We start from the raw sequence: 27,631 nt of genomic DNA on the forward strand, positions 1-27,631 counted from the left end.
ATGGCCCCAGCCTTCTCTAACACTCTATGAGGAGAAACCTAGAGAGAGAAAAGGCTCACATCTCTTGTTCCCACCCCCCAAGGGAAAACCTTGGTCGGATGCCTGGAATAAAAACCATATGATGTCTTAGTGGGGCGTTGAGGAAGGTTACGTGCAGTCTGATGCCCATGCTCCTTTGACACGCTACAGCTTGCTCACACATGATTCAGTGTAAGTGGCGCTATTGAATAGGGCCCCTTGTGTCACTACAATCAACACAATGTTGAGTGAGTGACAGAAGGGGAACGTCTAGGCTACTAGTGTAACCCCCGTTCCCTGTTGGAGGGAACAAGATGTTGTGTCCCCCTTGCCACAACACTGTACCAAGCCGCTGTAAGGGCCGAACCTTTTTTTTCTCGGCTCCTCGGTGCAGAACCTGACTGAACAAATGTACGCTCCCCACCTTGCAACAAAACAATATGAGTGATTACATAATTTTATTGTGATAACATTTCTGACTAACTTTATCTGTGGTTAGTTCTATTAAATATTACAACTTTTTTTGCCATGACAACAAAACCCTGTTATCCCAGTTTATGATATAACTTTACAACAATTTACGCAGAAGGTTAGGAAGCATTTTCATCACACTCAAACCATGATAACACATCATTTTTACATCTTGTGGCTATACAGTACTTTTGAAATGGTGTGGTTTTTATTTTGCATTTATGAGCTGGCACTATTCACTTTCATTGGAAGTGCTCACTCCGAAATATATTTTTGTGATTATCAACATAATGCCACAAATGCTGTCGACTGAGCTCAAAGGAATAGTTCATAGTCATGTGAATGACTTTCTTTCTTCTGCAGAACACAAAGAATTTTAGAAAAATGTCTCAGCTCTGTAGGTACATACAATGCAAGTGAATGGTGACCAGACCTTTGTAGCTCCAAAAAGCTAATAAATGCAGCTTAAATCCATCCATATTTAATCCACAAGACTCCAGTGTTTAAATCAATGTCTCCTGAAGAGGTATGATAGGTGTAGATGAGAAAGAGATCAATATTCAAGTACTTTTCTACGATAATCTCTACTTTCACTTTCAAAATGTTAAAGAATGTGAAAGTTAAAGTGCAGATTTATTGTAAAAAAATAAAAAATAAAACTGGATTTAACCACTGGAGTAGCATTGATTACTTTTATGCTGACTTTATGTGCTTTTTGGAGCTTCAAAGTTTTGGACCCTGTTAAGATATTCTTCTAAAAATGGTAATTGAGTCCTGCAGAAGAAAGAAAATCATACACTTCTGGGATGGCATGAGGGTGAGTAAATGAATTTTCTTTTTTGGGTGATATATCCCTTTAACTTGTATTGAACCTGGACTATTGCTTTAAGTCAGGTTATCTGTGATCAACTAGCCAATCAAATCCTTTTGGGCGTTTATTTATGTTTACTAGTACAAAAATCTCAGAATTTAGTCATTGAAATGTTGCAATTTTTTCCACTAATAGATAACTCTCCTTCCTTCCCACAGAGAGGCAGAAAGAAGCTCTAAACCTGAGCAGCATACAGTTCTTCAGACCAACCACTTCAGCGGCAGCATCAAAAGCTCCTCCCAGGCAGAGGGCCTCCAGAAGGCAGCACAAGGGGAGGTGGCAGAGTTCAGGCTGGAGCAAGATGGGGAGGAGTGCTATGTTTACAGCAAGGAAGTCCTGGAGGATACTGTCAAATGTGTCTCCCCTGGAGAGATGGAGTTGGAGGGGCTTTCCCATCCATCTCGCTCACCATCTACTGTGCCCGCTCACAGGAATGGGCTGCCCTCCTCGGGCAAGCCCGCTGATCAGAACGGGAACGTAGTGTATAAGAGGGGTCTTGTCCCCCGCATAGACACAGAAAAAAAGGTGCATAGGAAAACAGCACTTGCTCAGGTGGAGCACTGGATGAAGGTGCAGAAAGGAGAGCCCAAAAGGTCAGTTTTGTTATAGATATCTAAGTGCTTTAATAGGTCAAATGCTAGAAAATTACACACAGTGTTAAATGAAGGACTGAAATGAAATGCTGCAACTTTGAAAACTAGCATAGTTGTGTCATTGTGTAGGCTCCAATTTCACAATGTTATGTAGTTTCCTTTAAGGAAGGAGCTCTCTCTAGTGGCAGTGAGATGAATACAATAAATGTTAAAGGAAAAGTTCAACCCCAAAAAAATTATAAATTCTGTCATCATTTACAAACCCTCATATTGTTCCAAACCTGTATCACTTCCTTCCATGGGACAAAAAAGGAGATGTTTTCAGTAAAGTTGTGCTGTGCTTTTCCATACAAATAAAGCATATTGTGACCAGAGGCTTTCAAGCTCTAAAAAGGACAAAAAGTATCCCAAAATTACTTTTGAACTTGTGCACTATAATCCAAGTCTTCTGAAGCCATATGGTAGATTTAAATAGATTTGTCAAGTTGATATTTGGTGAAAATGGTTTAGTCTGCCCTAACTCTCTCAATCAGTTTTGAATGCCCATTTTCAACTAGCTGTGTCAAGACACTTTGCACTAGGTTTTACATCAATGTCATTAAGGATATTGAATATTGAATCAAGACACAGCAAGTTTGAATATGCAGAAGTGTGATTGAGATAAGAGAGCTAGGGTGATCAAATTGTTGTTGTTGTTTTTTTTGGGATGAACTATTCCTGTAAGATTTTAAAGGCATTTTTTGTTTTATTACAGTAGAATTACTTTTCTGAATTACTGAATTAGTAGCCCTATTAATGCATGACATTTTTGTGCATGTATAGAACCAAATTGAAATTAAATGGCAAGAAACATTAAATTAACAGTAAGCAACCAATTTACAGCCATCCCACAACTGAGTACACCCTGCCTAGACGGACTCCTCCTCTCCAGCCTAAGGCAGCCATGATGGATGCGTACCAGTCGTTGCCAAAGACCACTCGCCATCACTCTTTAGGCGGTTCCCCCCAAGTTCCCCGCAACCTGCCCAGTGACTACAAGTATGCCCATGACCGTCTCAGTCACTTTCGTATGTCCACTGACGAACGGTTGGCCTCTAAAGAAGGGATGGTTTGGCAGCTGTACGAGTGGCAACAGCGGCAACAGTTCCGCCACGGAAGCCCCACAGCACCCATCTACTCCGGGCCTGACTTCATGGACACGGCAGCCCTTAGGGTCACTCTGGAGATGCCCCGGTCCATATCTGTGCCCCCATCACCAGGTGACATACCCCCACACGGACGCCCCTCCAAATCCCTGTCCCTTCGCAGGCCCCACACTCCTTCTGACAGGGTGACGGTGTGCCCCCTGGATGAGTTTGCCACCATGGACACACCCAGCTTGGGTTCTCCCAGAGGAGTGTGTTCCCAGATCTCAAAGGTATGGAACGTGGAAATGTTCACATAATCTCACAATTCTAAATTACTTGTGGTGAGTTCTTCTCTTTATTCAGACCACAGGAGCGTTGAACACCCAAGGCAAGAAGGGTTATGGGAAAGTGAGTGTGTGAAATAGCCCTCTTGTAATTTCCCTCTACTCAAGCTTTGATTTGGACTTTGTGACAGAATTCACACAGTCTGGCTCCCAGGTGCAGAGAGTTTTTCAACAGAGTGTTTTTGTGTTTATGTGTGCATAGCTATAGTTCCTCGTGTGGCAAATAGTAGCATCTGTCGGTTACACCCCCCCACATGAGAATGCCCCTCCCAGCACCACATTCACACGCGGCATCAGTCACAGAAGCCACTGTGCGACTTACATGTTAACACACTGTCACTACCATTGCTACTCTGCATACGTCAGGACTCATGTGAACTCACTAATTATGTGCTTGCAACAGAAAGATTCACAGAAGCTGTCAAAAGCCAGATAGGAAAAAAACATGACTTCAATCACTGAGAAGTTATTCAACAAAGAACAGCTCTAACCCTAAAGAGCATTGAAATTTTAAATAGATTAATTTTAGATGCACATGTACTCATAGGCTGGAGAGCTGTTTTATAGACCTCCATGGAAGATCACTAGACTTTTTAGCTGATAAGATTAGCCAAAGGCTGATCAGAGCACCCAATAAACAGCCTCAGCAGTGGTTTATTTTTTCTGATCTTGTATTTAAATAAAAAACCTTTTATACAGCAAAAATGCGATGCCGTGGGATTAGCGTTGCAAACAGAGTGTACAGTACTACTCTGCTGGTAGCGAACAAATGTTGTTTTAAGAAAGCAGGTTGATGATAATTTATGTGTAGTTAATTAAATCTCTTGTTGTTTGTGTCCTTTTGAGGTGCCGTGATGGGCCTAGATGAAGAATTTTGTATGTTAAGCAAAACTGTCAAATTCTCGAAGCCCCATGGCATTTGAAATGAAGCATATGCACTTTCTTAGCTGAAATGAACAGATGAATGAGTAAAAATTTGCTCTGCTGAGCATTAGTTTTGTGTGCTAAACTTTGAAGCTGACTTTTGCTTGACTTGTGCAGCATATGTAAAATAAGAGTGCATTTTTGGACTGCTGTTTCTTCATTTAGAGTTCATTTGGGTTGGATGATCGACGAACAGATATCAATGATGACTGACAAGTGCCCTGATGCCGATTGCAACAGTCATTGACAGATGATGACCGGCAATGTTTGGAAATGACAAACCATGAAGCTGGGAAGTTGCCAAATATATAAAATAATAGCCTAATAGTCACCATAGTTACCACCACCATTTTTCAGCATTTTAGAAACTAATCCAGATATTAAATAGTTAAAATCATAATGGATTTAAGAGGCTGGTTGGGTCTATTTTCACTGCCTACATTCTCTAAATTAGCTTGAACCCTGATAGCACACATACATATGTCTATTTATTGTGTGTTTACATCTGGATGATGGATTTTTTTTAACGATGTTTGCTCATCTGCAATGCCTCTATAAAACTTATTCGTTCAACTCCAACATGAATTGTTACAAATATGCTAAGGCTTCACCACTTGGTAAAAACATCACATATGTCAGCAATGTCATAATTAAGGAAATACAGCCTGTCGGGAAGAAAATCATTATGAAATGGCATACTGGCTAAACCTTAATTAATCTAATTTACAATAATACAATTCTGAGAGTGACGAAACATTACAAATTGATATCTTGTGACAGCTATAATATATATATCATTCACGCCATGAAAAAGTTATGCTTTTCCAATTTTTTTAAATTTGCTTAAGCTGAATATAGGCCATCAAAAAAGTGGTAAATAATGTTATTGGCGGTTGGTGATGGGTGGATGAAGTAATCAGTTATTATGTTTTTAATGAAAAATGTAAAAAAAATAAAATAAAATAATGTTTATACATATCGGCCAGTACGAGTGGTTATAACTTTTGACCTCACTTACAAACATTTAGTGTACTTTTATACCTTCACAGACTTCACAACTAGAGAGGAGATCCATGCCAACAATGGGCTACATCACACACACAGTCAGTGCACCGAGTCTGCATGAAAAAACGGTAAGACTTCAAAAGAGGCTAACCGCTTTCAGAAGAAATTTATTTTCAAACTATCATAGGCAAACATAGAAGATCTGCTTGGTAAATCACATTTCTGCCAAGAGGAGCTTCATGCTCAGGAGATTTCATTAAAGATTGGCAATTATAGTTTGCCTCAGTCCACTCTTATTGGCCAAATTTCACAACATCTTGGCGCCGCCCTGGTGGTCACCTCTTGAAGTGCTTTCTCTCCCGTCTCCCCGCTGTCCTGCAGCTGGAGGAGTTGACCCTGCTGCTCATCCAGCTCAGGAGACACCAGGCCAAGATGGCCAGCGTGCACAGCAACACATTCACACACCTGCAGAACCAGTACAACGGTCTCTCAGGCCCCAGTTTGCAGGTCAGAGGGTCAGATTCTCCCCTCAGCCCCCCATCTGAGCATTTCATGCCACTCTTTCCCTAACCCCCATTCTGTGCTCATCTGTTAAGTCATGCGCTGGTGGTTCTAGTTGTGATTGCGTTGGTTTGGCCTTAGTTCTTCATTGGCATGTAGTCTTAATAAAACACATTATAGCTTGGGCTGCAGAATCTAAAAAAAAATTATCTGCATTTTGCATTTCTTTCAGATTTTCTTGTATTTTGAAACTGCTGTTTTGCCCCTCAGATTGTTAGTAGCATGTTGCTTGTTGACTTGCCTGCATTCACATAACTGAATGTTTTCATGAAAAGCAAACATATTGAAAACATCACTAATTTACTTGCATTTTGTGCACTTCTAAATACACGTGAAGTGTGTCAAAGAATAGTACCCATGAAAGAATGAAAACTGATTAAAGACATTACTTAAGGCCTATTTACACCAAAAGTGTTTTGACAAAGAAGCATTATACAACTGTTTACTGAAATGCAGCAGATATGATCCAGGTTTATGAACATTGTACACTGAGACCAACTATAAAAATAGCTCATGAAAGCAAAAATAAGCAAACATTTATGCTTGATGTGAATAGGCCTTTAGAGTCAAGAAGCAAACCACTATTTTGTTTAGGTTTACTGTGTCACACATACCGCTGTGCATCAGGCTTCAAGGGGTCATATCATGAGGAATCAAATATTAGAACTAAGTTGCAAAAATGTCATATTTTTCAATGCCTCAACACATGATCTTCTATGTTTACACATCAGTTACACTTATGTGGTGTTCAAAAACATGGACCACCCTGTCAAGATGAGCTAATAAGGAGAAAGCAGCACATATGGTATTATTCCTAAACACCAGAAAAACAAGAGTAAATTAAGGAAAAGCCTGTCAAATCTTTTGTGTGGAGCTTGTCGCTCTGCAGATACTTTTGAAGCATCCCAATGTTAGGAAAGAGTGTATGAACTTTTTAAGAGATTGGGAAAAATGTAATAATAATAAAGAAATATGATATGACCCTTTTAAATAGCAAGAAAGTTGTAAGGGCATTCAATGACATTATTTTCTCAACGACATTTAATTGTCAGTCTAAAGTTCTTCTTGCCAATAGGAACTATATGTGTTTACAAAAAAAAAATTAAAAATACATATATATATGTATATGTCCAAAACTGGCTGCAGTCTGATAAAAAAAAGTACCTTGGTATTAATTATATAATAGCCTGTACCGAACTTATCGTACTGCAATAATGCCCAGCAGGCTACCTATACATCTGACATACTGTAATATTGATTCACTGTTGCACTTTGATGTATCAGCATTTTGATTTACAGTTAAACTGGTATGAGAAATCACTGTCAGTCTTGCATGCCCTAAACCTTTTGTCATGTGACCACCTCCTCCATTTCCCTCTTAAAGGCAGATGACACTTACATGCTGCTGAAGAAGGATCTGGAGTATCTCGACCTGAAGGTGGGCTCTAGTGGATCTGACTTCACCTTCCTCCTCCTCTCGCCTCCTCCTTCCCTCTCTCTCAAGGCATAAATTCTTATAAAATGTTCTTTTCCTCTTGCTTACTCTCTGTAATAGCTGCTCTACTCTCTAAACCTGAAGAATGTGTCAAATTAAATTAGATACGGATGATGACATGCAATTTCATTAGTCAATTTTTCACTAAGAACCATGTGTGATATTTAAACCTTTAAAAAAAAATGATGCTTTAATTTAATCCACTTTGTGGATGAATGGATATAGCGACTGGCAAGCTGTGAAGATTCAAAGTCAGGTTGCTGATGGCTATTCATTTTAAAGGGGCTGACAGCCATTTTTTTTGGAACAGCACACAAAAAGAATATCACTACCACCTGACTGATATCACTGGAATAGGTTTTGTTGAAATCACATCTGTCTTGGTGACTGTGAGCTGCGATTGTAACCAATTAGAAGGCACTCTCATAAGGCCTGTAATTTATTTAAAGATATCTCATTTGCTGACATCTGGTTTGTTGACATGTCTTTTGAGTGCTTATCGGCAACTGTTGTCATAGATTTAGCAGATTAACCGATAGTTCCAAAAAACAACTATCGGCACATATTAAAGTTCTTGTTCACCCAAAAATGAAAATTCTCTCATCATTTACTGTCCCTCATGCCATCCCAGATGTGTATGACTTTCTCTCATCTGCAGAACACAAACAAATATTTTTAGAAGAATATTTCAGCTCTGTAGTTCCATATAATGCAAGTGAATGGGTGCTAAAATGTAGCGGCTCCAAAATCCACTTTAGGGCATCATAAAAGTATACAGACAACTCTGGAGGTTAAATCCATGTCTCCTGAAGCGATGTGTTGGTGAGAAACAGATCACTATTCAAGTAATTTTTCCTTCACTTTAACCTCCTTCTGGTTTTGGTGACACATTCTTCATGCATACTACCCCCTACTGGGCAGGGAGGAGAATTTATGATAAAAAATTACTTAAATATTGATCTGTTTTTCACCCACACCTATCATATTGCTTTATAAGTTATGGATGTAACCACTGGAGTCATCTGGATTACTTTTATGCTCCTTTTATGTGGATTTTGGAGCTTAACATTTTTGGCACCCATTCACTTGCATAGTGAGGACCTACAGAGCTGAAATATTCTTCTAAAAATCTTCGTTTTTGTTCTGCAGAAGAATAAAAGTTATGCATCTGGGATGCCAGGAGGGTGAGTAAATCATGAGATAATTTTCATTTTTGGGTGAACTATCCCTTTAATCAGTAAAACCGGATATATCAGTCTACCTTTATTTCAGTATTGAATCAGTATTGAACCTTTCATCTATCTGGTGTGCAATGTGTCTTACACACAAAATGTTTCCCGTCCATGCCTTCACCTGCAGCAGTGTACCTCGTGTTGTGTACCTCGTGCAAGAACTGTTTTGCAGGCACACATACCCGTGTGCATGTGTCATTTAGACAAGATAATTGTTCATTTCAAAAGCATAAGTTCTTAAAAGGATGTCCAAGGTTGCTCTTTGGAAAAAATGTCAATACAGCTCTAATGAGGGTTTGTCATAGAAATTGCATTGTAATTGTGCCCATTATGTGAAGTCCATGCTAATTATTTCCATGAAGACATTAAAAATTATTTGAAGGTTTCTGTTCACGAGTGAACATTTAAAGATAGCTGCTCTTACTTATAGAGTGTCCTTTAGCTAACCACTGTTTATCACTAAATTATAGTCTTTCAGTGTATTGCAGTGTGTCTTCTGGTTCACTCCCTTCATGGTCCATGTTAAGTTTGCACCTGATGAAAAGTATTGATATAAACTGATAAAGAGCAGCACTTTGGGTGGATCATCGCTGCTATCCCGAAATACCCCACATGCAATTTGCTTATAAACATATCACATGGCTTCCAAAAAAAATCATTTCAAGTCTGATTTCAGCAACATTTGTGTCAATAGACTGTGCAATCTTGTTTGTCTGGCAAAACAAAAAAATGTGAGTTGCTTGATCAATGCAACTTTATAGCCTTAGAGTCTTGATGTTGATACTCATGTCTTTGAATTTGTGTATGTTTTTGTATGTGTTGAATTTAACAGGTAAATGGACGTGACTCACTTAAAGATCGATCATCTCTGCCTGTTAAAATAGCTGAAAGTGACATAGATGTAAGTTTTCTCTCTTCTCACTCCACTCATTAAAGGAATAGTTCACCCAAAAATGAAAATTCTCATAATTTACTCACCCTCATTCCATCCTAAAAGTGAATGTCTTTCTTTCCTCTGCAGAAGATTTTTAGAAGAATATCTCAGTTTTTTAGGCTCATTCAATGCAAGTGAATGGTGACTTAAAGTTTTATGCTCATAAAGCAAATAAAGTCAGAATAAAAGTAATACATATGACTCCAGTGGTTAAATCCATGTATTCATGATAGGTGTGGGTTAGAAACAGATCAATAAAAAATTTTTTTTTTTTTTACTATAAATCTCCACCTTTGACCAGCCCCGACCAGTAGGCGGCGATATGCACAAAGAATGTGAATCGCTAAAAAACTAAAGAAGAAAAATCTGGAAGTGAAAGTGGAATTTATAGTAAAACAGGACCTATTATATCACTTTGGAAGATATGGATTAAACCACTGGAGCAGTCTAGATTACATTTATGCTACATGCATGTACTTTTTGGAGCTTCAAAGTTCACTTGCAATGAATAGACCAATAAACCTGAGATATTCTTCTAAATATCTTCTGCAGAGGAAAGAAAGACATTCACTTTTAGGATGGAATGAGGGTGAGTAAATGATGAGACAATTGTCATTTTAGCTTGAACTATTCCTTAAAAAAAAAAAAAAGCCCACTTTCTGACCACATTCCTCCCACCATTTCTCATTCTCTGTTTGTACAAAAAAAGAAATATTAAAAAAAAAGGCAAAAGGCTGTACTAAAGCCTGAAAATGTGCGAGTAAACAAAAACAGGCTGCTGTACGCACTGTGGGGAGAAGCAAGCTCTCGCTGTGTCAAGCTTTAATCTATTAAACAAGGGCTTTTTTATATTTAATGCTCAATTTAAAGAGAAAAATACATGCAATGTGAATTTAAAACTGAGGGCTTGTACATTTTTTCAGTTTAATTTTTGTATTCCAGTGCTCTCTCTGTTTTTAATTTGATTGGAGGTAAATAATGTGGATGTCCTGGTTTTGCATCATTAACATTGATTCATTTTAACAATTTATAAGAATTTTGTTGCTAGATTTATCTAAGTGATTAATATTTAATACTGTTAAAATAACAATATGTGGCTATAAAATAATAACAGCTTAATAATTAATTGGAGGGAATGATAAACAGAGAGGAGAATAAACAGGCAGAGTGAAAAAGACTGTAAACAAGACACTTCTGCAGCTTCTGTCTCTCGCACTAATGCACACATACCCTCTAACCCATTTTTCACTGAGAAAATGTTGTTTGTTTCTGCGAATAATGACACCAAAATTGTCTTGGGTGCAGGGAGTTTATGCTAATGAATATCTTCAATAGTGGGAAATGTTGAATATGGAGTAGCAGAAGAATATATTCTGTCGGCCCTCTTTTTGATATGTCTGCATACTTTTGAAGATGCATTTTTTTTACCAGTGCACTCTGCATGGTGACCATGTTTTATTGCTGCTTTTGATTTTCTCCCCAGGTTAAGCTTAGTAGGTTATGTGAGCAAGACATGATCCTTCAGGAGCTGGAGACAAGGATTCGGGCACTCAAAGAAGACAAGGTTTGAAGCAAAACCATATACCACATAAACAAAAAAACATATTCGTATTAAGAATCTTTGTGTTGTTTTTCCATTTAAAAATACCCTAAATATTCTTAATTATTTATCTGATGAGCACAGCTGCATACAAACTTTGACTCACTACATTCCATGATATACTTTGTGTAGCAAGTGAAAGAGCAAACCAAAGGTGACAGTGGCAAGGATCGAACTTCGTAAGATATTTAAATAGATGAGGATGAAACTGTGGGAGGATCAGAAACTACTTTTGCTGGCACATTTTTTAACAATTCAGGGCACACATACATGCATGCATATGCAGGGTTGAGAAGGTTACTATTAAAAAGTATTTTGCTACAGATTAGAGTACATGCGGTAAAATGTCATTTGTAGCGTAGTCCGCTATATATATATATATAAACATTATCTGAAATAAGTATCTTATGTAGTTTTGCTACTCAAGCAAATTTATCTTGTTTTAATGATTTTTAGATATTTTTACAGAAAATCAATATTTAATTTTGCATTAAGAATAAGATTTATGCTTTAAAATCAAAGGTCTTTCTAGAGAAAATAGTCATGCTCCGACATGAATTTTTACATTGAATTCATTATAAAATATAATCACGTCTGGTAACAGATGCATGCAAAGGCAAGAAATAGGATTTTAGCCTAGCATAAAGCTAAATGTTTACATGACAATTTACACAAGATGCTTCTCCAAACTTCAAAACCCCACAGTGTGTCTACAACTACATCCTTTTTTGAACATGTGGATTCTGTTCATAGAATGAGGCAGAAAATATATTATATAAAGTTATATTATTTGTAACTTTCTATATGATGTAAAAGGCTACATTTGCTGAAATTGGATTTATGTTTGATCTGTCAAAGTGTTTTTTGTTAAGCTGTAGAAACACGATGTTGCTCCTCTATTAAGCTCCCAAGGGAAAGTTCCTCAATGACATCAAATCCACCTTTTCACTCACAACAGTGTGAACTTGTATGAATGAAATGCGTCATAAGAAAGTGTTTCACTGCCGTTTAAACACTCCTCGGATCACATCATTTACATGTATAAATGATTTCCAACTGAATAGGCTAAATATTAAGTTAAACAAATGACTATAAAATACAAAGTAATCTCTTCAGTAATAAAAATACTTTTTGAATGTAACTGTATTCTGATTACCAATGATTTATTCTGTAACTGTAGTGAAATACAGTTACTAATATTTAGTATTTTAAATACATAATCCCATTACACGTATACCGTTACTCCCCAACCCTGTGCATTCGCAAATATTGATTTGAACAGATTTAATACAGCCGCATAATATAATTGATATCATTGACTAATTTGACGTTTAGTTAAATATAATATATAACAATTAAATATAATGATTAAATTACTTCTAATAAAGTTATCGTTATAGTTAATTAAACAACAAATAAATAACTTTTGTCTTGCGGCACTGGCAGCATAAAAAGGGAAACAATACCAAGAAACTCATTAAGAAAATTATTATTATTATTTGCAGTTTCACTGTTATGCTGGATGGTATTTTTGGTAATAAGGCATCTCAATGACTTATGCCATTTCTTTGTCTCTCTGTTGTCCCTTATCCTCTTCTCATTCTCATTATCTAGGACAAGCTGGAGTCAGTTCTGGATGTTTCCCATCAGCAGATGGAGCAGTACAGGGACCAGCCGGCTCATGCAGAGAAGATCGCCTACCAGCAGAAACTGTTGCGGGAGGACGTGGTGCACATCAGGGCGGACATTTCACAGGTGTCTACGGTGAGGACACTTACGTACCCAGGCCCATACACTCACAGAAGTTCCATGCACAACTAATATCTGCTTATTGCATCTGTAGTTTTGAAGATCGTTTCTGTCATGTGTTGAGCAGGAGATGGAAAATGCTTGGGCAGAGTACAGCCACTTGGAGAAAGATGTGGACAGACTGCGATCAACCCTTCAAGACCAGATGACCCACAGTGCTCTGTCTCGGGTCAGTATACCAGAGGAGAAATCATTCAAAACAGCCTCTTCTAAAACTGTCAAAATGTGAACTGAATGTTTAAATAATGTCAGATCATTGAGTTAATTCAGCACATATTGGTAAATTCAAAATACTGTAATAATTATTTCCAGCATCATGGTCAAACTTTTAGCAGATGATTATTACACAAACCTAAATAATTTAAGCTGCGGTGTGCAATTTCTGCACCACTAGCGGCACCAAATGGAATTGCAATAATTTAGACTTGTCAATATTCCCCCTTCCTCCCTCTCGTTTGTCATTGGTCAAACAAACCAATAGTTTGTTCCAATTCATTCAGTAGTTCCACCCTAAACGCATTCCATTGGAGTCAGTGTTGCTGTGTCGGGCTTCTCCAACAAACAGAGCAATGTTGCCACACAACCACATTATTAGGACTGGTTAAAAATATAGATTTTCTGATGCATCACACTCTTTGTTAGAACGATCACAATATCGATTCTTAAATCCCAAGGTCACTCTTTTACTCCATGTGGCGACCTTCTTAAGCAAGTAAATCCCTCGCTTGTGTCCAATGTATGTGATTAGCCACTGGCTGGTAAACTTCCAGATTTAACACACCAGTGATTGAGTACTATAGTGGTAAAGTGGTAAAAGTTATTAGCACTGAGATCTTTTCACTGTGTGTTGAGAGTTTGGTTTAACTCGTTCTGTGTGTCCAAAGATGAGAGCCATGCAGTCCATGTGTCAGTCTTTTTAATACCCTGTACTTTACAGTTTGTTGTTGATTAAAAACAACAATAAAAGAAACATTTAATTGTTTCAACACACAGCGCCACACACTATCTACCCTTTTTTGGGGGGAAATCAACCTTTTGAATAGCTTCATTATTGCTGCTACATTGCCTCAACTACCAACAGCCTACACTTAGGATAGTGAACTACATTATTTTACTTGTCAAAAGACTTATTTATGACTGTTATTATTAATAAAATAAACTGTTTATAGAATGTTAGTGTCTTTTATCATTGTTGTTTATAAAAGCAATTAGCCGTTTGAATCTATACATTACAGTGATTTCACCATGGGTTAGGGGTTTTAGGCATTCCTAGAGGGCAGAGTCTTTCTCTGCTCAAGCCAAAAAAATTATTTCAGCTTTTATCGCTAATGCATACTTCCAAACTGAAGTATTGATACAGCTGGAGCGGCAGAGTAGAGCAAAGGATGTTAAACCGTGTCAGCTCCCTTTTTATTCTGCATGCACCTCTCAGTCCGGTAATTGATAGAGAATGAACAGTGATTAAAGAGATGTGGAGCTCTTGGAACTGGAGTCAAGATGTAATGTCAGTTTTTGATCAGTGTGATAGAGCCTTAAGAACAAGGCATGTGGTGTCTCACATTATTGATTTCTCAAGTGTTTGTGAGAGAGCACACACAGACATAGTCAATAAATTATGGCTTGTTCTGAAAATACAAATAAGAGAAAATCCTAAATGGGTGATTCTATGTTACACATAAGCTGAAAATCATACAATAATAATAATAATAAAAAGCTTTGAGATTTAGGTTAAAATAATGGTACTAGATTCTGCATCATTTTACCATTATATGTGAGAAGCTTAATAGTTCGTTCAACTATTAAATATCCTAATTCTAACAAGTTACACATTTTTCATGTGTTGTCACTAGTAACAGTTTTGTGGTGTTACATGTAGTAACCAAAAACATGAGTGTACAAAAGTGTAAAGTATTTCATAGAGGTCACAAGTGAAAACAGTATCTACTAATATTAATTTTTTATATAAAAAAATATACCTTCTGTTCTCTTTTATACTTTGTATACTCCACAGACACAATCAAAATGTGACACATATTGTATTTTCTTTTTTTTTCTCTTCAAAGTCTGGAAACTTTTTTAAAGGTAATTTTTAAAAGCTTGACATATTAAGTTTTCAGACTTTAAAGCTTTAAATCTGTCAGACCTTTCAGACCTGCTTTCAAGGTCCATTTTTAACCTCTTAAAAATAGAAATAGTTCAAAAGCTCTTCAAAGAGCAGGAGACATGATTTAACTCCACAGACACTCAATTGAATCTTTAGACAAAATCAAAATCGAGAATTTTATAGATTATTATAAGTAATAAGTATAAACAGTCAAGAAGATGAGTTAGCGAACATTCAATTATTATTATTATTATTATTATTTAATTTTTTTCACCAAAAAGTCCTGTGAAAGTTAAGTTCTGCAATCAAGTTTAAGTTCAGTATGGCCGTGGACAATTTTTCATGATCTGTCGTTTTTATTGAAGATTTTATTTTCTCTAGAAAGAACACATCTCCATAAGTGTTGTCAAAGTAATTTTATATTTTATTTTAATTTGCCTGAATTTGGTTTGCAACACTTATCAAAGAATGACCCAAGTAAATTTGGATTAGAGAGTCTGCTACATGCCTTAAATGTGCATGTTTTTAAACTCTACGATTCAATTCCTCCCTGTTCTCATCTTTACTATATATTCTATCAGCTATGTGTTCCATTTCATCCTATTATTGTTACTATTGTTACTGTGCAGCATGAGAAGTGTCAGCTGAGGAAGGAGCTGTGGAGGATCGAGGATGTGCTGGCGGGCCTGAGCTCCAGCAAAGCCAACTACAAAGTGACCATTGACTCTTTGCGGAACCCAGGTGAGAGCAGGCCCCTGCCTGCCATCACCCCCATGCACTGGAACACAGAGCGAGGTACTGGGGTGCATCACTACATGCAGCTGTGCTTAACGCATTGAGGTGCCACTGATTAATCATGCTTGTGTGTTTGTGTGTGTGGGATGTTTGCGTGACCTAGAGAGGAAACTCCTGCCTTCAGTGTCATTGTCCGCAGTGCCTTCTCTCTCTGCGAGCCCTTCAACAGGAGAGCTAAAATCTGCCCAGCTCAATTCCTCACCTTAGCTCAGTACAGACCACCATGCAGCTCTCACAAACACTCCACAAGCCAGAATGGGTGAGTGAGCAAAATGCAGATATCAAGACCAGGGTTGTAATTGTTATTTTCAATTTGTTATTGGTTTCCACTTTACGGTATGCCTGTTATTTTGTGTAGTTTTATTTTTTTCAGCATTTTCTAGTATCAGTTAAGTTAGTTTTTATTTTAGTTTAAGTATATTAGAGCTGCCAAAGATAATGATTTAACTGATATATTTGACATTTCTTAAAAGTATGGTTCTCCCAAAAATGAAATCATCTCTCATCATTTACTCACTCTCATGCCCTCCCAGATGTGTATGACCTTCTTTCTTCTACAGAACCCAAATTAAGATTTTTATAAGTATATCTCAGCTCTGTTGGTCCATTCAATGCAACTGAATGTTGCCAGATTTTTGAAGCTCTATAAGGAACATAAAGGAACCATGAAAAGCAATCCATGTGACTCCAGTGGTTAAATCCATGTCTTTAGAAGGTGTGAGGCAGTACGAATTGTAGGTGCCAATATGTACGAATAATGTGAATCGCCAAAAACAAAAGAAGAAGAATGTGAAAGTGAAGATTTATAGTAAAAAAGGATTTAAATATTGATCTGTTTCTCACCAACACCTTTTCTATTGTTTCAGAAGACATGGATTTAACCACTAGAGCAGTGGTTCCCAACCCTGTTTCTGGAGGCCCCCCAACACTATACATTTTGGAAATCATCAGCTCGTTAGTGGAAACTCCAAGGCCTAAATTGGTAGTGTCATAAAAGAGAGATATACAAAATGTGCAGTGTTCGGGGGCCTCTAGGAACAGGGTTGGAAACCACTGCTCTAGAGCCTTATAATGTAGATTGCTTTTATTCTGCCTTTTTGTGCTTTTTGGAGATTCAAAGTTCTATCCACCATTCACTTGCATTGTGTGGTCCTACTAGAACTGAAATACTCTTCTAAAGATATTTATGTTCAACAGAAGAAAGTCATACACATCTGTGATGGCATGAGGGTGAGTAAATTATGAGAGAAGTTTCATTTTTGAGTGAACGATCCCTTTAACTATAATAATAACACTAATCAAGACTACTCAAGAAAGTGGGAAAATTCTTCTCAACTGCCATTTTCTTCCTAATTTCTAATGTAAGAAGAAAGTTAAGAATATTAACTTAAAGTTATTATGTTTTTTCTTAAGATTGTTCTTAAGACTTTTAGCATGGCACTTGTATCAGATCCTGTGTACTCTGTTGCTTTGGATAGAGGTGGAACATCTGTGTTTATATCCATATTTGTGGACTTTGCATGCAACAGACCGAGGAAGATGCCCCACCCAGACCCCCTCCCTCACCTCTACAGCCCTGATGATCACCCCCCTGCTGTGCCCCCTCTTCCCAAAGAAACATCCGTCATCCGCCACACATCAGTACGTGGACTGAAGCGTCAGTCCGATGAGCGGAAGCGCGATCGTGAGATTGGGCAGTACACAAACGGAGATCATAAGGTCTTTCACTCAACTATGCCCAATCTATTCCAGTTTCATTTGTTCTGTTCTGTGCTACGGGGTGAATGGTAGTGGGGTTCTGAAATCTACTCTCCTGGGACTCTAGGTTGAGATACGGGCATTCCTCAGTGAGCCTGAGCTGCTGGGAGTTGGTGAACAAATGGAGGGCTTGAGCTGTGACAGTGGCTACCAAACCCTACCAAACAGAGGTACACACACACACACACACACACACACACACACACACACACACACACCAGACCCACACATAACAGCTACAATTTGAAATTTGAGTCACCCTCATGTTGTTCCTAAATGGAATGACTTCCTATCTTCTGTGAAACACAAAAAGTCACCATTCTCTCATTGTACGACGCCAACATTCTGCTTAACCTCTCCTTTCGTATCTTATGGAAGAAAAAAAGGCATATGAGTTTGGAACAACATGAGGGTGAATAAATTATGACAGAATTAACTTTGTTTTAATATGGGTGCTTCATTATGACATTGATAGAGGGGGAGAAATAAGCCTGTTGTTTGTTTGAGATGCACCTCCAGATCTTATTGGAAGTTGTCTAATCTGATACAACTCCTTGTTAGGTTTGTTAGGCTCATCGTCAAGACTAAATCAGTCAACAAATATTTCATCATTTGTCACCCTCAGAAGAGGAGTCACCACCACAAGCTTGAAGGTAGGAGACCAAACAGGCCCTGTGAGTGTTTTTCTTTTGACAGTCAGGGGGAATAAAGGCACTGAGGTTACTTTGGCAGAGATGATAAGTTGAAAGTTGATTAGATGCAGCACCCAGTGCAATCTGCCTAGATGAAATAAAAACAGCCAGTGTGGGATTGCGACAGACTTTTCTTTGCGAATGAATTACTGCGTTAGTGTTGCCATGCAGACTGTGATCAATCTCTGTGTGCCGCTCCCACCCTGACAGATTCATGAAGAAAATATTAACAGAAAAGAACTCGGCAGAGATTTGAAACAGGACAAGATTTTCTCTGCCTGCTATTTTATCGGTTATTTCACATCTTCTTTGCTCTTTCTCTAACTACAGTAGTTTAACTACATGTCATTGTCAATCAGGGTCACTATTTGTTGGCTGGGATGTGCATGAGAATCAATAATCAGTTTTGTTGTTATTATTATTTATTACAATGTGATGCATTGAAAAGACTGTATGTACTGCCTTTGCATTGTAAACATGCCTAATTGTAGATGTAGGTCTCTCATTATTATGTAATACTGGAATATTAAATGTATTCTAGTAAGTCAGTTCTTTCTAATCTTGTCATTCTAGTGAGTCAGTTCATTTAGACATGGGGTTTTCAAACTTTTTGATTCCAAGGACCGCTAAATATGACAATCCGTTTAGGGACCCCCTTCCAAAAAAGCAAAAAGGCAGCAATATACAGTATTTTCATGTATAAAGAGCTACAGTATTTATATTGTGTGAGGAAAAATAGTAAGCATGATATTGTTAAATAATTTGGAATAATTATTCAATAATCATACATTAATGCATTCATTTATGAGATAAATAATAATGTAATATAAAATCTGATTAAATTATTGGATTTTATATTGTTATTCTATAAAAATAAATAAATAAAATATCTCAATTAAAAAATAAATATCTGAGAAATATTTACTTGGTATTAATTTGACCACATATATTTTTTACCCACTATTAGAGTGATGTTGGATTTTGAAAAACATTTTCAATTTAATTAAAGTCTGTTTGTCCAAAGTAAACAGAATTTTTTTATTTATCTTTTACACCTTTTTTTCTCTGAAATTTTTCATGGACCCCGTTGCGGACCCCTGGGGATCCCCGGACCCCAGTGTGAAAACCCCTAATATACACTGTTCATGTTAATGAAAAACAATTATTTTAAAATAGCTTTTTAATTGTATGTATTGATATATTGTGACATACATATATATGCAATTAAATATGGTTCTACCATAAACTCACTTACATATTATATATTACCTTGCAACGATTGCTGTTTGGTCCAAATTATGCTTCTTTTGCAATTAAAAATCACCCTTTTAAAGGAATAGAACACAAATGAGGATATTTTGATGGAGATATGAGATGTTTTTGTCCATGCAATGCAAGTCAATGGGGTCCAACAAAAATAAACTTAAAGGCAAAACTTAAGTGGTTTTCTCCATGTCTCCTGAAGTAATATGATCGGTTATGAGTGAGAAACAGACCAAAATGTAAATCCTTTTTCACTATTAATCTTGACATCTGCAATCTTTATTGCACAATCATGTTTGGAAACTTTATTACAATTCCTAACACCATGCAGAGCACACATGCATCATGAGTGAATGGTTTACATAGAAGTGTAAACCATTTATACAGTTCAACTTAACATATTGACTATTAAGCTATTTGATTAAAAAAAGGTAGTTTAAACAGTAAGAACACTTCTAAGCAAACATAAGCAAAGCTAGTGAATGTTGGGCACGTCCTAATTGGTTAGATCAGGGGTTTTCAAACATTTCGATTCGAAGGACCCCAAATATGGAACCCCCTTCCAAAAATATAAATGGCAGCTATATATTTTCATGTGTAAAGGCCCATTTATATGTGTTAGAAAAATATTAAGTGTGTTTGCAAAAATTAAACAATTGTTTTTTTATATTGTCATTGGAATACATGGAAAAGATGTACATGGTTTTAAGTATTTTTTATAGTAACTTTACACGGATAAACCTGGAGAAACCAGACTGAAACAGTAATGTCAAATGCTTTTAATTTTCTTTTTTCTCTGTAATTTTCTGTGTACCCCCTATAACCTCCTTGCAGTACCCCCCCAGTTTGAAAGCCCCTGGGATAGATCTCTCTCTCTCACTCTCTCTCTTCCCCCTGTATATCCTCCCTCCCTCTTGCAAATTGTCCAAATTTCTCCCTTTCTGCTTTTTTATCTTTCTTTCCACACCTTTCTGTGGTCCTGTTTGTTTCATTATTATTAACATATCCATTGATGTCTCCTAGGAGAGACCAAAGAGTGCCTTGGAGCGACTGTACTCTGGGGAGCCCGTGCAGCAGCGTGGCCGCATGAGTGCAGAAGAGCAGCTGGAGAGGATGAAGCGTCACCAAAAGGCTCTTGTACGGGATCGTAAGAGAACGCTCAGTCAAGGCGAGCGGCAGGCCTCTTCATCTCGCTCCTCTACTTCCGCCTCTAGACCCGTGTCTGCAGACCTGGGATCAGTACGTTAGAGCATAATGACACATACTATCATAGAGAGAGGACTAACATCCTGACATAATTGCATACTCAGCTATTTACTATGTTTTGGGGGAGAACTGTAAGGTTTGGCGTTACCGTGATCAGCATTTTACTAAAGTAGTGTCTACTGCAGGTAAGTGGGTATGTGAGAAGTGTTTTAGTGGAAGGACAAGGGAGAGATCCTCATGCAAAGGAAAGTTCCAAGTTATAGAGCCACATGGATGGGCAACAGAATTAGAAGAGACTGAACATTTGCTATGTGCCAATGAAAGTAAATGGATGTAATGAGTTGCAATGAACTATTGATTCTTATTGCACTCAAATGAAAGATTCAAACTATTCTAATGACTCGCACACCTAATGGTTTTTAACTTTAAGCTTCGGAAATGGATCTCAAGGGAGTTTCTCCTGTGCTCCTACCTTCTGGGATCTTGAATCAAAGCAGTATGCTTTTACTTGGGGGTCTATATAAAAGAGGTCTAAATGTCCAAGCCAACACTAACATCAGAAAGCTCTTTTAACCTCTCTTTAACACTATCCTAATGCTCCAGGTTTTGGGAAAAGGGGTTAGCTGGGTTAGTAGCTCATCTTAATCTCAAACACAAGCTCTCAAGCCTTTTAGCTGTTCATCACCCAGCCATAGTTATTACAGCGTAATTACATTGTAACTACAGTGTAAAACTCATGCTGCCATTCCCAGACTCTACTGTGCTTACTTCACTCATTTATTTATTTGTTTTTAACTAATTTTGCCTCATATTAATTTTCACATCTGGCTTTCTAATCATCCAAGTCTTACAAAACCGGCAAAATATTTTTTTTCAAATCTCCAATTTGATTTGAAGCAAATAATACAATTTTTTGTCAATTTAATTGTCACTCTGCAAAATCTGACTTTAAATATTGACTCTAGTTTACCTGGGTTTTATCATTATGAAATTGACACCACATATTACCCAAATGCATCTACGAATATGCACTATGAATAGCCTGGTTTAAGCGTGATTGAATTAAAGGAGTGAAAATAAATAAATAAACTGTGTTTCTCTAGTGGTGTTTATTGTTCTACTTACTGAGCATGTTTTATTAATCACTTGTACTCTCATAACAATATAGCAGAAAATTGTAGCATAATTTGCAAAAGGAAAACAATTGCACAGCTCTGCTTTCTTTTTTATGTAGATGTTTGCGCATAAGAAAATAAACATTTTGCTAGTAAAAAGAAAACAGGCCCTTTGTTTTTTTTCTGCCTTCTGTGAAATTGATCATTTAATACAGTGTGTTTCCCATCAAGCAGTTTTATTTTCTCCAGTAAGCACTCTAAAGTCTGTGAATGAAGCATGAATGAAGTTGTATATGGAGCATTTTATCACATCTTTCTTACTGTGCAAGAGTGTTGTACACTACGGTTTGAGAGCTTGAAAACAAGACATCTTAAACACAATTACTCCAATTACTTTTTACATTGTACAGAGATTCAAGGCCTGCTGTGACTATATGCAATTATGCCCAGTTTATAGGTGTGTGTTGTTTTTGGAATGAAATGTTGGATGTTAACTAATATATAAAACACACAAGTCATTTTGGTTATACCACAAATGCATCAGATGTGCTGGTAAGAAATTCAGAGGGATTTAGGAAAAAAACAAATCTGCATTTGGTGAGAGCTCAAGTGTAGTCACGCTTTCCCTGTTTTGTTATCATCAGTTTATTCTTAGTTGCTAAGAAGTCTGTCACAGCAAGATCTCTTGAACATTAACCAGTGTGAGTGGAAGAATTATTGTACAATTTACCTGTTCATTAAATCAAGAGAGGACCGTTTCAAAGCCAAAATATTGTATTGGACACACAGTTTGCTCTGTCAGGTCCTGAGTTGCATGTGTGTGAGTTGTAGTTTAACCCTCTCAGGTGCTGTGTGTCTGTGTGCCCTCAGTGGAGGAGAGAGCAGGAGTTTGATATGCAGCTGCTGGTGCGGGCAATACAGGGTGAGGAGAGGCCAGCTGAGCACACTGAGAGACAGCGCTCACACTCAGATGAGTGGCTCACCCTGAGAAGCAAACCCAGAGAGCTGGACCTAGAACCGCTGGACTACCAGCTGGACCTCAGCAAAGAGGTAAGTCAGAGGCTGTTTGCTCCCTCTTATTGAAATGTGTCAGGGTTAAATATATTACCATTTGAGACAAACTGATGCAGGGAACATGAAGGATAATGGGTTGGAACGGTTTCGTGATCTCCCATCTTCAAACTGTGACAACGAAATTGTAGGGGAATCAGATGAGGTTGTGTTAAAGCTGCAATGTGTAATTCCTGTGTGGCACAAAATTGAATTGCAAAATTAATGATGGATTCTAAACAGGTTTCCCAAACATTGTTTGACAAACAGATGGTCCAGCCTAAACTTAACATGTTGATTGAGGCAATGTTAATATGTCAGGTTGTTTGAAAAAGCTACAGTGCTTGCACTTTTCAGGGAAATCAACCTACAAATGGCTTACTCTTAGTTAGCTTTGTACTGTTAGCTGGGATAGGAGAAAATATTTTAACATCAAAAAGCTTTAAGGTGAATGGACCAACGATTAAAGGGCAAATGACAATCAAATCTCAGTGACAATAAACTACCCTTGAATCTTTGTTTAGATAGAAATATAAACATTTTGAAATTATATATAGCAATTGTTTCAGACTAAAATTAGAATCCAGGGCTCTTAAAGACTGTGTATCTTTTAAATTCCTGGATAGCTGTCTAAGCCGCAGAAAGTGGCTATCCCTGAGCGCTATGTAGATCTGGAGCCAGAAGAGCCCCTCAGCCCTCAGGAGATGGAGGCCCGTCACCGCAAAGTGGAGCGCATCAAGAGCATTCTGGCCAAGTCTAGGTACTAAGACATCAGTGCTCAAGCTTTCTTGCACTAATTTGTGCATTTCTTTCAACTGTTTTAATGCTGTTGTAAATGCCGACAAGCTTTCTTGTGTCTTTGCAACATCAGGGGACTGTATTCATATTTTGTCTCCACGTTACAACACTTAACCTTGCTCGACGTGAGCCTATCATTTTCATAAATCTGTTTTCGGCTTCGGAAGTAGACAGTGACTGATTTGTTTCATCAGTATTTTTAACTGTAGACATTTAGGGTTAATTATCCATTATTTAAAAACATCACAATAAAACATTCCAGATAAACCTTCCAATGAAGTTGCACAATCAAAAGTGAACTTTAATCCTGAAAACGGTCTCTTTACCAATGATCAATTCATATGTTCTTGTTTGTTAATGAGTTACTGAATCAATATATCGAGTTCTTATCACTGATTTCCCTTTTTGTTCATTTTCATTTACTCATGAACTTGGAATTCCGATGCATTGTAAAGTTGGCCGTCGGCACGCTTGGAATGTGTTGGAATTTCATTCATAAGATACTCAACGGTGTCTTCGTGTGGGAAATCCAGCATGATTTTCAAACTTCTTGTAGTGGCCAATCCCAAACAACAAAAACTATTATGCCACATCGTTGAATTTCGCCATACAGGTGAACAACTAAACGAACTCCGGTTATACAGAAAAAAATAAACATTCTTTATATAAATGGCTCCTACAATATTTAAAAGGATAGTTCACCAGAAAATGACAATTGTCCCATCATTTACTCACTGCATGCTGTCTCAAACTCATCTGACTTTCTTTCTTTGAAGGATGCATGAGGTTTAATAATAGTATAACTATGTGACTCGAGTGGTGTAATACATGACTTCTGAAGCTAATTATTTGCGTAAGATGAAAAACAGACCAAAATGTAAGCCCTTATGCACTATAAGTCTTCACATCAGATTTAGAAAGCAGTGAAGGCTTTAAGATGATTCTTTGACACTGCACTCGATTGCCAGTATCATTATGCATCAATAAGACGTTGCATTTTATTTTTTAGTGTTTACCGTCAGCATTTTGGCAACTGCTGTACATTTTTAAAGTTTCCCAAAAAAACTCAACCAGCTACTCTATCATTTTAACTCATGTATGCATTTTTGAAAATAGCCCAGCAACATGGTGTTCGGTTTGTGTACAGCAGTCTTCGAATGTGCAAAGCTCGAGGAAGTGTATAAACAAGCTTCTCTAATGAATATGCCAAGGTGAAATATATTTAAAGATATTTAAAGTAAAGAAGGACTTAAATGTTGTCTGTTTCTTAAAACCAGAAGCTATCATATGGCTTCAGAAGACATGGATTAAACCATAAATCGTATGGATTACTGTTATGCTGCCTTTATGTCCTTTTTAGGTCCATGTTTTGGACCCAATTAACTTATATTGTATGGACAGCAATACCTCATAAATCCTTCACATAAAGATAGTCATACAAGTCTGAGATGGCATGAGGGTGAGTTAATAATGAGATACTTTTCAGTTTTGGATGAACTATCCCTGCTGTGGCAGTGCATCATTTTTGTCCACCCTGAACTTGCCATTGTTCACTTTAATGTCTTTTTTTGTGTGTGTATGTGTGTACAAGTGTCCAGAATATGCCTCCTCCAGTAGCAGTAGATAAGCCGGTGCTGTCAGACTTAGACTCTGCTCTACATGAGCAGGAGAGGATCATCACCATGTCTTATGCCTTAGCATCAGAGGCCTCACTCAAGAGCAAGCAAGTGGCAGGTAAACTAACACTTCCACCATGTAGTACTACACATACGATAATTTTCCACAAATGTTTTGCATTAACTACATAATGTGTACTGTATGTACTGCTAAAAAAAATCTATCAGCTCTTAATTATACTGTGCTAACTCTACAAATTCTACAGCTTTATTGCAGTTGACTCATTTACAGTTATGTCATTAGCAGATGCTTTCGTAAGCCTCTTAAAGGGATAGTTCACCCAAAAATAAAACATTCTGTCATCATTTACTAACCCTCATGGTGCCTTTCTGTGTTCTGTGGAAGACTAACAGCCTCAGTCACCATTCACTTTTGTTGCATTTTACATAAAATGAAAGTGAATGTGACTGAGGCTATAGTCCCTATCATGTTGACTAACATCTTGTGTGTTCCATGGAAGACGAATTGTTTTAAATTTTGACCTTTCAAAGTTAAAAGCGCATATCATGTTAAATTGTGCAAAGTGTGTAAAAGTGCAAAGACATGGAGCTGAGAAAACAAAATGCTTCTTAAAGTAGGTTAAAGGCTGTTGCACACAGGACGAGATGCGCCACGGTGCATCATGAATAGGACACGGCGCAGGGCAACACAGGGCAAGTCAATGCAGTTCAAAAGTATCAACGTTTTTTTCCTTATTTAAGCCTGATCAGCCTCTGGAGTCTTAGCTGGCGGTGTGTGTAACTTCATTGAAAACAGTTGTTTTAAAGTTTAGAACGCGCCATGTCATCCGCCAGACGCGTCTGTTGTGTGACCCTCTTAAGAAGATGACTATAACAACCATACAATGAACAGTTTACTCCTGTATGACTATGCCAAAAATAAAATCACATATCATTTACCTTTAAGGTTAAAGGGGTCATATAATGCCATTTTTGTACAAGTTAATATGAATCTTTAGGGTCTAAATGAAAACTTTGTAATATACTTTTATTAAAAATTCTCATTAGTATTTTAAGAAAACACTAAGTTTACCTGCTCAAAAACAGCTCTGCTTTCAGCACGCCGTTTCAGAGCATATGACTTTAAATGATAATGAGCTTTGGTCACCCCGCCCCTCCGTACACAGTTTTTAATAACACAATAACCATAACGCGTTGTTCATTATAAACGTGGGATTATGAATTATATTGAGAACGTTGTAACGTTATGGAAAACATGCCGTAATGTACCCTGAGTGTAAACATTAGCCACATTCATTGTGAAGCGTGCAAGCGATTTGCAAAGATTAATATAAAGGTTAATAAAACGTTACACTTACTTCTTCTGGAGGTGCAGAGGGAATATAAATAGTTGGTACCGAATCTTTTTTCAGCAGCAGCTTCTTAGCAAAACCAGCTTTATACTGACCCTCGTTTATAAAGCAGTCTGGTGAAAAATGATTCGCGCAAACATGAACGCATTGACGTTGCTCGTGGGGAATATTCCCATCAGTAAACAAAACTCAGCCACTGCGTCTTCAGCGGTTCAGATTTAGGAACATCAAAATGACTGCTGTGTTCGTTATTACACCGAAGAACAGAAAACCACAATCGCTTAGGCACCATTCTGCTCCAGTGTATCAACAATGATGACGGACTATGATTGACAGCTCGCTCACGAGCGAGGGCGGGTCTGTGTTGAAACACTGCTGTCAATCAACAATCCTGAGAGGGGCGTCCGACCGTGTGACGTCACACGGTCGAACGGCTCGATTTGAGGCAGGGGAAAATATATAAGGAGATTAAAACAAAAACACTGGATGGATTTTTATCATAATAGGATGGTTGTGTACAGGCACAGCCAACACACATTTCAGTACAATCAACTTGAAAAAGTGCATGTACCGTTATATGACCCCTTTAAACAATGTCAATAAATGTTTTAAATCATCGCACTGACAGCTACTAACTTACTGCAAACATGAGAGAATGCTTCCGCGATGGAGGCGTGATGAGGAAGAAGAAAGAGCAAAGCCAAGCCTATAAGCCACAACGTTAATAACGAACATTATTCCTTATTAGTGCAGATCTGACGGGTAAAGATGCTTGCTAATTGGGAGACATGTCGGATCTTTCGAGCTGGGAGGAATCTCTTGATGAGGCCACTTTTTCACAGCTGATCAATGACCCAGTTGAATATGCGCTGGGGCT

The 27,631-nt window shown here is 37.6% G+C and overlaps 1 protein-coding gene across 1 annotated transcript in view; it reads left to right on the plus strand.

Annotated features, from left to right (window-relative positions):
- The window catches only part of LOC127629018 (pleckstrin homology domain-containing family A member 7-like), a 155,604-nt gene that overhangs the window by 121,472 nt on the left and 6,501 nt on the right, over positions 1-27,631 (plus strand). The window contains 20 exon segments of the mRNA XM_052106064.1: positions 1,519-1,953; positions 2,836-3,370; positions 5,398-5,481; positions 5,735-5,860; positions 7,299-7,352; positions 9,474-9,542; positions 11,059-11,139; positions 12,790-12,939; positions 13,052-13,153; positions 15,718-15,883; positions 15,987-16,078; positions 16,080-16,142; positions 17,413-17,441; positions 17,443-17,602; positions 17,709-17,811; positions 18,203-18,294; positions 20,620-20,835; positions 22,788-22,967; positions 23,594-23,727; positions 25,357-25,499. Coding sequence (XP_051962024.1) covers positions 1,519-1,953; positions 2,836-3,370; positions 5,398-5,481; positions 5,735-5,860; positions 7,299-7,352; positions 9,474-9,542; positions 11,059-11,139; positions 12,790-12,939; positions 13,052-13,153; positions 15,718-15,883; positions 15,987-16,078; positions 16,080-16,142; positions 17,413-17,441; positions 17,443-17,602; positions 17,709-17,811; positions 18,203-18,294; positions 20,620-20,835; positions 22,788-22,967; positions 23,594-23,727; positions 25,357-25,499 — 3,014 coding nt within the window.

This window comes from Xyrauchen texanus, chromosome 1, assembly GCF_025860055.1.
Source record: "Xyrauchen texanus isolate HMW12.3.18 chromosome 1, RBS_HiC_50CHRs, whole genome shotgun sequence".
Taxonomy (NCBI): domain Eukaryota; kingdom Metazoa; phylum Chordata; class Actinopteri; order Cypriniformes; family Catostomidae; genus Xyrauchen; species Xyrauchen texanus.